Genomic DNA, 11597 nt, shown 5'->3' on the forward strand with positions numbered 1-11597 from the left:
CAGAATATTTCACTTAGAAAATGTTCTTGGCAATTGCAAAAACCGGTCAGCAATATTTTCATCAATAAAGGACCATAAACAAAAAACAATTTCATAGACAATTCATAAAGCGAATAACAGTTAGTTTAATTGTTTTAAGCAATATTCAATTATCATCCTATAGTTGAAATGATTCTCGTTTCAATCCTTTCGAAATGTCGAGTAGGGAGATGAAGAGTAGGGGTGGTAAAACACAGCAGCGCACGGCCTCTCCATTACTGTCATCGAACGAAGCGTGCCGGTTGCGTGAAAAAAAAACGTCGTCTATACTTTTTCAAATTTTTGAATTTGGAATTTAGTGACGTGAATTGGATTCAGTGGCCATCTTGTGTCAGTGGACTGAGGTGTGATGATATTTGCTGTGTGAGTGCATCATGAGAAGCGTATGTCAGTTTCTCCTTTTGGCGCGATTGGTCGCTGCCATCACTGGACCAAGGGTAAACTATTAATTAAATATAGATAATAAAATAAATAAATTTCTGTCTATTTAACAAAAAAAGAAATATATTTTAAGCTAGTAGTATCAGATCTTTTTATTTACTTAGCGAGGAAGATAATTTTCAATGTATTAAAGTAAAATTTATATAAATTAAAAAAAAATCTATACGTTATTAAATTATAAGTCGTCTCACTCACTGAACAAAAAATATCTTAATATTCTTCCACTTATTTGCATTTTAAACGCACCGCCAAGCGCGGAAGATGTTATTAAGTATCTAGATAATTATGCATTTATTATTCCTCGTACGGAATGAAATATTGATGTAAATTGGATATTTTGTGCATACTAAAATGCTTTCTTATAGCGTATACACGTGTGTATGCGTTTATAGACTATTTTTTGGTCAATTTTATTACAAAATATTAATTTGTATTGCATTTGTAGTACAACTCTTAATTAGGAAAAATACAGCTTCTTTTTTTCGTTTGAGCTCAGTAAGCAGGGATTTAACACTCAACAGTCTGCATTGTGAGTTAAAGCGAGGAACGACACGGTTTAAAAACATCGACAAAAGATAAAAATCCCAAAATAACAAAAGTAGTTTCATTGCTATCGTGTTTAGTATTAGTTTTATTTAACAAATTAAAAAAAATCCAAACAAAGATTTGCTACTAATTGTTTAAAATAATTTTTATTAGTAACATTTTTTCTTTACTAACAATGCGTTTGAAAGTAAACTGCAACGCAAGGAATTCACGCAAAATACGACAGTGTAACTGGCACTTATTAATTTTAAAATGTCATGTAATTCCGGAAACGAAAACCAATTAAACTATTGTCATGCAAGTTTCATGTTTTAAAATACTGATTTATGTTTAGATTTAATTGACAGGAATTTTTCGATTTCCCTGAATAAGAGATAGTTCTTCTAGTTTTTTCTAATGGTACTGGTATTAAGATAAGCTACTAATATATATTTGTAAAACATTTAATGCCTTTAAAGGTTTATTTTGAATTGTGAAATATATGTTTAAAGAAATTACAGTTGACCCAAATAAAAGGGATAATTATCGAAAGTATTATAGCGTAGAGCAAGAAACATTCATGCGGAAACCATTCGACTTCTGGTATTCTTCTGGTATCTGTACAGATTTTTCCCACGGATCCAATCGTTTAACTGCCTCTGTTTTAACTAGATTTATTTGCAAAGATTAGTCTTAATCAAAATGTTTCTTAGTACGAAGAAAATTGCTTATATTGTAAGATATAATCAGTAAATTTAATTTCACAATTAATGTAGAGGTGAAAGCAGTGTTTAACTTGATGCTGCGTGTTTCGATTTGTATTTATTCTCTTGTTTTCTGTTTCAAATTTGGTATTGCGTGACAACCGGTCAAATGATGTATGCATATTTCAAGTTCAATGTATTTGCTTAAATCAGATCTAGTATGAATGAATACCAATCAGGCATTAGATGGATACCTTTAAGTGACTTAAAATACAAGATTTTAGTTACAAATTAATTACATTTTTTTTCGTATGGTCAACAACTTTTGCAACTTTAAAAGACATTTTTAGATGCAAGCAATTCTTTTCTAAATGTTTTTTTTGTGTCACCCTATATAGAAATCAAAGTATTTACAGAATGCACATATAAAGACTAAGAAAAACATATCCGCATACATCGGTTGTATAATGTTAAGCGACACCCGCCGTTGCGTAATGCTTTCCGCAATTTGCGGTTTAGGGTTCACCCCTTGCGTAATATTGTTACGGAGGCTGCGAATAAAAAGGTGCTAAAATATAAACATAAGCAAACAAATAATATAACTTACACAGAGTTCTCAGTGATGTATTTTATACATGGACTAGAGATCTTACAAAGAAACGTTTTTAACCAAATAAGGCGATACGCAACCTGTTAAAATGCGTGCGTCATAATTTTCTTACCTTAATATTTTAAAAGTATAAAGATAGTCATTGAGATCATTAACATTATCAATATGATATAATGGCAATTTTGTTCTAAATTAAATACTTATGATAATATTTGTATTATTTCAATAATATAATCTTTACTATTTTACTCACTCTTTAGTTTATAACATTAGTACAAATGATTGATCATTTTATTCACATATTGGTATCGAACAATTGATGAGTTAGGTGAAATGTATTAAAATCATCGGAAATCGCTTTTCTATTTATAAGACTTCACGCGCTTTCTTATATTATGTATGTATATGTAAACATTATGCATATTTTATAGGCAGAAATTTTTATTAAGTTTATTTTTTAAATGATAAATATATAATTATAATATATTATAATTATGCGAATAAATTTGGAGCCTGTTAAACATATATATTTGTATTTACATATACCTTTGTATATTTTTCGGCTTAACAAACTTTTGAATATTTTTTTACAAACGTTTAAAACGTTACAAACATATTCTATGACATCCTATTCTCCAAAATAAGGCATATAACGGGCACGTGTCGTTGATTGATTGATTGATTGTTATGCGCCTACACACTTCTCTATTGTTTCCGTCACTGTACTCTCCAGTGTTGCCATTAATAGTATTACAATTGACTCAATTTAAATATCGTGTACCCTTTAGGCATCCCATTTGTCCCTTCTGTCAAAACAACGCGTTTTGGCCAAAACTCAACCAGCATTTATCAGAATGCTCTCTATCAATTTTCATTAGTTTTTTATAATTAATGAACCGATGTACTTTTTTTCTTCCCCTATTAGTTATGTTTGCCAAATCTTGTATTTTATTTTTATATGCATCGATGTAGTGTACTGAGCGTTGGAAAGCTTTTGTAAATAAAATGAAATAACAATTGAATTCATACCTAAGGCCTATATACCACGCTTGCCAACACTGTAGTGATTTATTCATATAAGCCATTAAACCCGTGCGTGTAAATATATAACTTGTAAATTATAATCGACTAGTAATGAAGACGTTAGTTATTGATCTTTGATTAAATTTGCGTATACATATAGTTTCGTTTAGTAGATTTGGAAATAATATTTTACTATCAAATATTTCTTGTTCTAAATATATTATATCTGATCTATTTATATAAAACTTGTGTTTATATAAATTAGAACTTAATACCATAAAATATTACATTCGATAAGTCTACCTTTTTCTATATCTTTATGTTTTTATAAAATACAAATAGTTCAGCCATTAGATTAAAAGAAAATATAAAATATTTCTTAAGATGTACATACTCCTAAAGATGAAAGTGGACTTTCTTGCTTTGTGGAAACTCCATATGATATTCACTTCACGTTTTAACACATCATTTTAAACTCTCACTGTTACGACACTCACTTCTAGAAAACGAAAGTTTATACAATTGTCAAAGGTCAGGATGGAGTAGTTTTTAATATTCGATTATTTAATTACTTTTATTATCTTTCTGTATGGATATAAAGAGTAAATGGTAATTATTGTTTCTAAAGTCAAACTGTGTTGGCTAAGATACACATTTATTTGAAAATTATATTTTGTTGTTTAGATTTTCTCCTTTGGTAATCAGTATTGCCAAGAACCGACGATTAAGACGTGGAATCACTAATCTGTCATAGTTATGTACAATTTAAAAGAAAAATAAAAACTTCACCTACTATAATTTACGATTAAATTTTATTAAGAAAAATTCTCACAGCCTTTATCTTACTTATATGTTAGTGTTTGTAAACTTAATGTACTTTAGTTGAGTCTAGATAGGAATACACGACATATTTTAACGAAGCGAAATTATGATCATTGGTTTAATTATTTTTATTACAATAGAGTTGGATCCTGACAACGCCGCTTTTTTTATAGAACAGGGGGCATACGGGCAGGAGGCTCACCTGATGTTAAGTGATACCGCCGCCCATGGACACTCTCCATGATAAATGCTTAAGCACGAGATCCTTCATTAGTAGGTCTCGCTTGGCTTTTTAAGGATTATATTACGGTTTACGAATGTTACCTAACTGCTCCTTGCAAGGGGAACAACGAACTCTTTGACCTTTCCCAAATCAAGTTATGACGTCAGAACGAAATCGAAAGTGCGTGAAAGTGGTGAACCTTTTGGATTTGATGTGTAGGTTCCATATGAGTACATTATCATTGTTTTGTAAAATAGTTATTAGCTATTTAAAAAGTTCTGTGATAAATATTTACCTCAAAAGCATACTGCATAGTTGGATGATACTCTACGGATATATTATTTGCATTTTTGTCGATAAATTAAACTGGTTAACACGAATCTGCATGGAATTGCAAGATCTATACTGATTTATAACCGGTTGCCTTTTACCACTCTCTCGTTATGCAAAGATGTTACCAAAAGCGGTTGCGGACATGACATAATGTTGCCTAGATTTATCTTCTTTTGTTTTTCTTACAGCAAAGACAAGTGTTACTAAATAGCAGTGAAGTTTCATTTGTTAGCACAGTTATTCTTGCTTGCTTGCATTTCGTATTATAACTAATAATCATAAATGAAAACATAATATGCGCTGCCGTTTTATAGAAAGTATTTTGAATACTTGATTTTTATAATTTTTTATAGAACAGGGGGCAAATACCGCCGCCCATGGACACTCTCAATGCCAGAGGGCTCGCGAGTGCGTTGCCGGCTTTTTAAGAATGCTTTATATCTTAAGTTTGTTTAGTGTTAGGTACTCAAAATAAGGTAAAGTATTGGTACTTCCATTGCATTAGAAGATATGGACTACTTACTTGTTTTAACCAACAAAACAAAGTACATAGATTAACCGACCAATATGTTTCAGCCAAAATTGCCAAATCATATATATATATCACTCAAAGACAATGTAGCTTATTACCTCTCCTTCACACAAAAACCTTTACTATTTTAATAAATAATCATCACAGGAAGTTTTGTTTATAAATTACGAGATTAATATAATCTTAACATGAGAATCATTCAACTATCTATAGAAGAACAAATCTTTATAATGCATGCTAAAGAATGCACTTTCGTGCTACTGATGCGTCACGCAGACGCAGCGAGATGTCGTGAAACTGCTCAGAACACGGAACAGTAAATATTATAATTTTGTTCTACTTTTGTTTGGGTATTTTGGAGATAGTAGTCGCCTATCGGTTACACTCAATTGCCTGTGCAGTAATGAATTGTTCTTTTTAGTAATAGTTTGTTTTCTATTTAACTTGGTCGTATGGGAAGGCATAAACACTTATTTAGGTCACAAAAGCGTACCACATCCTTAAATGGCGGCCACGGCGCTGCTCAGTGCGGGTTGCACATAGGCGATGTTTAACATTATTTAAAAGCGTAAACAATTAAAAATACTATAACTATAATAAATGACACGAATAATGTAGCTGACTTTACGATTATAAATATATTTTATGTACATTCGAAAAAACTAAACGAAATAAATAAGGTTGCCCGTTGCATCCCTTGTATCTATTTATTAACACTGATACTAGGAAAAATACTTAATCTGAGGATCAGATAAGGAAAAAATTATCTTTAGAAATCCGATTTATAAATCATAATGTATTTGATTATTGTAATTTTTTTTAGATGAAATAAATACTATTTATATTCTTATTCTCTAATTTTAACTTACTTTTTCCAGATAGAAAACGATTTCGACCGAAACAGACCAACAAACCAAGGACATCCTGGTTTTAACGAGCATCAAACAAGATTTGGGCTGAACTCTCCGATACAAAACTTCCAGCAGCAGCCAGCAGTCATCAACAATGCCCCACAAATTCCTTTCCCGCAACCAATACTAAATCAACAACCTTATGTGCCTCAGTTTAACAGTCTTCTTCCAGCACAAAATATCCCAAATAACGCCATCCCTATTCAGAACAGCAACAACTTTCAATTTAACCAACAATCAAATTCAAATCCTCAACTCAACAATTTTCATCAAAATCCAGCAGCTCAAAATTTTCAACAAAGTCAAAACATACAACAAGCACCTACGATTCCAACATTCCAAAACAGTCTTCCACTAGCTCAAAATCCACCAATATTTAATCATAATCCAAACATTCCTTCTCCTCTGTCTCTTACACAACAAAGACCAACACAAGCTGCTTTTCTACCGACTTTACAAACAATACAAAATCAGCAAAGCTTTAGTGGTCCCAACCCTATTTCGATCCAAGCTGCACCCAATTTAGCACCTCAAAACCACAATGGGCAAGTTCCTTTCCAAGGTTCACAAATCAGCCAACCAATTAATCAAGGTTCAATATTTACAAACCCACAGCCATCGGATTTCCAACAATATTATGAACAACAATCTAAAGAGAACTTAGAGAAGCTTAAGGAATTACAAGAAAGACAACGAATTATTCAAAAACACCAGGAATTTGTGCAGAAACAACAACAAAAACAACAAGAAAAAGTTGAAAAGCTTCATGACGAGTTCTTAAGTAGACAAGCTACTAAGTCACTACCAACATATACTACAACTGAAAACTATGAAGACACTTTTAGAAGAGGTCAGGAAAAACGTCGACCAATTTTACCGCATGAAACTGATTTATTCAAAAAAGCACTTGATCTTTATGAGCAACAACATCCAACAACAACTACCAGTACTACAACAACCACAACAACAACACAACGACCTAGGTTTATTAGAACCAGGCCAACTGCCCGGTCACGCACTCCACCACAGGACAGAAATAAACAAAAACTCTACAACGAGATAAAGAACCTACTTGAGGAAAGTGAAACAAAAGGATTCGATGACAACCTTCGAGCAAAGAGTGTTGCTCTATTGCAAAAACCGGATATTTTAAAACAACTTAAAGTGGCTTTAGCTGAAAATCCTGAAGATTTTAGCGAGAAAAATTTCACTTCTCGTGAGATATCGCTTAATGGTCAAAAATACGAAGTTATAAGAACAAATAACCCTAATTTAATCCCCAAAGGTGCAATATCAGCTGATAGTCCGGACTTGGGAAAGTTTGTAGCCGGCACGCAAGAAACGCACAAAGAAAGTCATGTATCATTTGACGATTTAACAAAGGGTGTTCTGCCACCTGGTGCTAATTTTGAACTTGTAAAACAGGGTGATAATGGTAAATTAGAAGAAGTGACAGCATTGCCAAATACCCTTCCAAACAAAAAGAAGGTTACATTTGTATTTCTAGAAGAGCAGGATGATGGTTCGTACAAGGTTAAAGGAGTAAAAGCTAATGGACAGCAGACAGAAGAAGGACCTGAGGTAGAGGAAATTCTGAACAGGATTCGAAAAGGTGAAATATCTCTCCCAGGACCCACTAAAATATCAAATGGATTGTATTCTTCAACAACAGAAAATCCTACAACGACTAATATAGACTACATAGCCGAATCATCACATCATCCTTCAACATACACCACTTTTGTGACAACTTCAAGTTATGGTTCTTCCGGACTTACGAACCCTGTTCAAACTACCCCTGCCCCTGTACATAGGAATTCCATTGCACCTGCTAGGACAACACAAAAATCATACAGAGAAACCTACACACCAAGAGAATCATATACACCCAGAGAAAGGGAATCATATACCCAAAGAGAATTGCCAAGAGAGACGTATAGTCAAAGAGAAACAACAAGAGAGACGTATAGTCAAAGAGAACCAACAAGAGAGACGTATAGTCAAAGAGAACCGACACAAGAAACGTTTACACCGAAAGAGTCAATAAGAGAATCGAACACTCAAAAGGCACCACACAACGAGGTTTATACTGAGCGAGAACCAACAAGGGAATCGTACACCCAACGTGAATCGCCTAGGGAAAGTTACACGCAACGAGAGAATTCAAGAGACTCTTACACCCAGAATGAAAGAGAGACATATTCTCAAAGAGATCCAACAAAAGAACCATTGACACAAAGAGAAACATTCACACAAAAAGATGCTATTAGAGATGCATATACTCCACGAGAATCTCAAACGTTTCAATCTTCGACAGGTCGTCCAACAACAGAACGCTTCATCATAAAAACCTCTTCTCCAACTTATACAATTAGAAGTCAGAAACAGACACAAAGAAGCCCATTCCCAAGTACAACAATAATAAACACAACGCCAGTTTATAGATCAACACCTCAAGATGTAGTTGTAATTGGGTCTTCTACGCTGGCACCAACTTATGAGGAGCCAACTCAAAATATTTTTGCTTCGGCGTCTAGCCCAGGTCTCATAGATATTCTTAAGGAAAATGGTCTATTCGCAACAGCCAAATATTTGAAACAGTCTGGGTTAGATGCGATTTTAAATGAGACGGGGCCTTACACTATTTTCGCTCCAACGGATAAGGCGTTTAGGACGCTACTAGTACAACTTGGAGGACCAGACAGAGCAGAAGAGAAGTTCCGTGACAATCCTCGTCTATTGAGTGGTGTTAGTATTTTTATTATTCTATGAATTTTATTGTTAGAATTTTTGATGAAACATAATACTAACGGCTATAATAATGATAATTGAATTAATATTATTCTCTAGTTTGCTTTTTACGAGATAATATTTAATTATTCTTTTTGTTTTCCTTTTCAGTTATTGCTCCATCACGTAATCCCAGGTGCATTCGATATAGCCTCGTTACAGGATGAGATGACCGGTGTCTCCTTAGCTGGTACACAACTACGAGTTAATCAGTATGACATGCATGATGTTGAATGGAACGAGGTTAAAGTCACCACCATCAATGGAGCACGAGTAATTGATGACAAGAGAGATATTCATATACCACAGGTAGGGTGAATTATATTTAAAATACTCTTGATTCACGGGAGTTGAACCCGTTAAAACGGAAGAAACATAAACCAATTCGTACCAATTTATTGGTACTTGAATTAAATAAAAGGAAACAAGTAAGGACAAATTATTGAAAATGTAAAATTTAATTACCATTTAGAACAATATTTTTGAAACAATCGAAGGTAGTATTATATCTCTTTAAAGAGTTTTTTTTAGTTGAATTAGCTTTACAACATTTTGGGTTTGGGTATCATTTTAAAAAATTTAATCCTTGGACTTTCAGGGAATCGCTCACGCAGTCGACCGAGTGATGTTTCCTCTGCCAGTGGGCGATTTAGTACAGACTCTGCAAGCAGACCGCGATAGAAGATTCACTACATTCTTAAAGGCCATCTTCGTCAGTGGCTTTGCGGATACTTTAGCGGGTAAGAAGGCGACACTTGACTTATGTTAAGCCTGTCAATACTACTAGTTACTCTACGAAAGTAGTTAGGCTCAGTTTCGACACAGTTTGAATTCAATATCATGATTTGTGGTCTGTCTAGAATATTCTACTACCTAGGAATAACATTAATACTTATGTAATTGTCTTACATTACATAAGGTAGGTATAACGATGTTGTTGTTTTGAGGTATAGTTCGAATTATACTAAATAAGAGAAGATATATATGTATAGATAATAACAATTTTAGCATAAAGAAACTAAAGACAACGGTATAATAATGAGGTTTGTATTATATAAAACTACTAATTAAGGCTGTATAGAATTGAGGATGTAACATATTTAAATATTTAATAGTAGTATTAGTATAGAAGTACCTAGCTAGAATTATATTATAAAATAAAAAAATTGTTTACAGAAAGCAAAACGTATACAGTTTTCGCGCCGACAGACACGGCATTCGCGAAATTAGCTCCAAGCGAGTTATCGCGGTATTCTGAAAAAGCGGCCGCGCGCGCTTTGGTCGCAAGACACGTACTGCCAGGCACGCTGTACAGCGCAGGCATGCGGTATTACCAGCTACGGAACTCCATGGAGGATGCTAAGCCGCTCACACTTCAAAAGAACTCCGGTATTTAAATTTTTAGCATTCCTTATCGTTTGAGGTACATAACTTGATAATGAAAATAAATACTGTACTGAACTAATTAAAATTATAAAAATACAAACTTAGCCAACATATAATATGTATGCTATCTACGGTTTTGGTAGAATAAAAAGAGCAACGTGACATCGGCTATGTTTGGTATTAAGTAGTACACGAACATAATAGGTAGTAAAAAGACACATCCCTACATTTTGTTTCTACTATTCAATGATATCATTAAATTAATAATTTAATTCATTTTTCAGGTCGAATAAAAGTGAACAACGCTCAAGTTATTACACACAATATTCCTGCAACAAATGGAGTCATTCATGCAGTTGATACATTACTTTAGAACCCGCCAAATTAGATAGGAAAACAATAGATAAAATAGATATAGAATAAGATACTCATAGACATTATCTATGATCGACCCAAAATCCGCTTTTAGTTTGGATGCTAACTTTCATTAAATTTTGAAACTGCGGTTGTCGTTAATTACCTTGTTTGATCTTATTGAATAAGATCTTCATCATTGATATACAAATTTTTATAATTAAAAAAAAATTGTTTACCTACATATGTGGATCATTTATATTAAGACTGTAAATATTTATAAATTAAGCAAATAATTTATATATGTAGCATTTGTGTAAATACATTTCTTAATTATATGATTTGTTTGAATAAAAGTCTTATTTACCTTAAATATTTATTTAATTAATCACACTAGAAAATCAATTTTATTCACCACACGTCATTTCAGGCAACACAATATTTCAAGTTAGTTTTCAAATAGTATAGAAGAATATGATTATTTTACTTCTAAAATTAACCCTCAATATTCATGTTAAGTTATACTAATAGTAGGGTAGTTAATCAATATTCTTCTACACTATTTTAATGTTAGTTAAACAGTGGCCATATAAATCCATTCTACCTACTTTATAACCTATGATCCTTATAGACAAACATTAGTTGTAGGATAATAAACAGAACAATTTTAATTGTCAATGTATAACTGTAAGTCACAACAATTATACAATAAAATCTCATTCAAGTCAACCTTATCGCAATTAAAAATGATTTATAATTTCTCCAGTTAATCAAACCTTTGGGAAGAAAGGAAACCAAAAATGTGCAAAAATATATGTATAAATTTGTTATTTATACTGGGTTAGGATTGGTTCTCTAGAGTTATGATGACTTTTCTGCATCTTTGTTGATAAAAAAAACTATT

General features: G+C 32.7%; 1 protein-coding gene across 1 annotated transcript; it reads left to right on the forward strand.

Annotated features, from left to right (window-relative positions):
• Window positions 1-263: 263 nt before the first annotated feature.
• LOC110991314 lies at window positions 264-10922 on the forward strand. The gene is made up of 6 exons (XM_022256639.2): window positions 264-476; window positions 6131-8911; window positions 9065-9262; window positions 9552-9693; window positions 10130-10342; window positions 10624-10922. Exons 1-6 carry the CDS (start codon window positions 414-416, stop codon window positions 10710-10712), a joined length of 3486 nt encoding a protein of 1161 aa, XP_022112331.2. The 5' UTR covers window positions 264-413; the 3' UTR covers window positions 10713-10922.
• Window positions 10923-11597: the final 675 nt, after the last annotated feature.

This window comes from Pieris rapae, chromosome 10, assembly GCF_905147795.1.
Source record: "Pieris rapae chromosome 10, ilPieRapa1.1, whole genome shotgun sequence".
NCBI classification, from domain to species: domain Eukaryota; kingdom Metazoa; phylum Arthropoda; class Insecta; order Lepidoptera; family Pieridae; genus Pieris; species Pieris rapae.

Bases quoted from the DNA above. Each gene is read 5' to 3' on its own strand.
- LOC110991314 (XM_022256639.2), top strand. From the start codon at position 414: ATGAGAAGCGTATGTCAGTTTCTCCTTTTGGCGCGATTGGTCGCTGCC. The intron at 9,263-9,551 runs GTAGGGTGAATT...TTGGACTTTCAG, and splicing joins GAGATATTCATATACCACAG to GGAATCGCTCACGCAGTCGA. The intron at 10,343-10,623 runs GTATTTAAATTT...TTCATTTTTCAG, and splicing joins CACACTTCAAAAGAACTCCG to GTCGAATAAAAGTGAACAAC.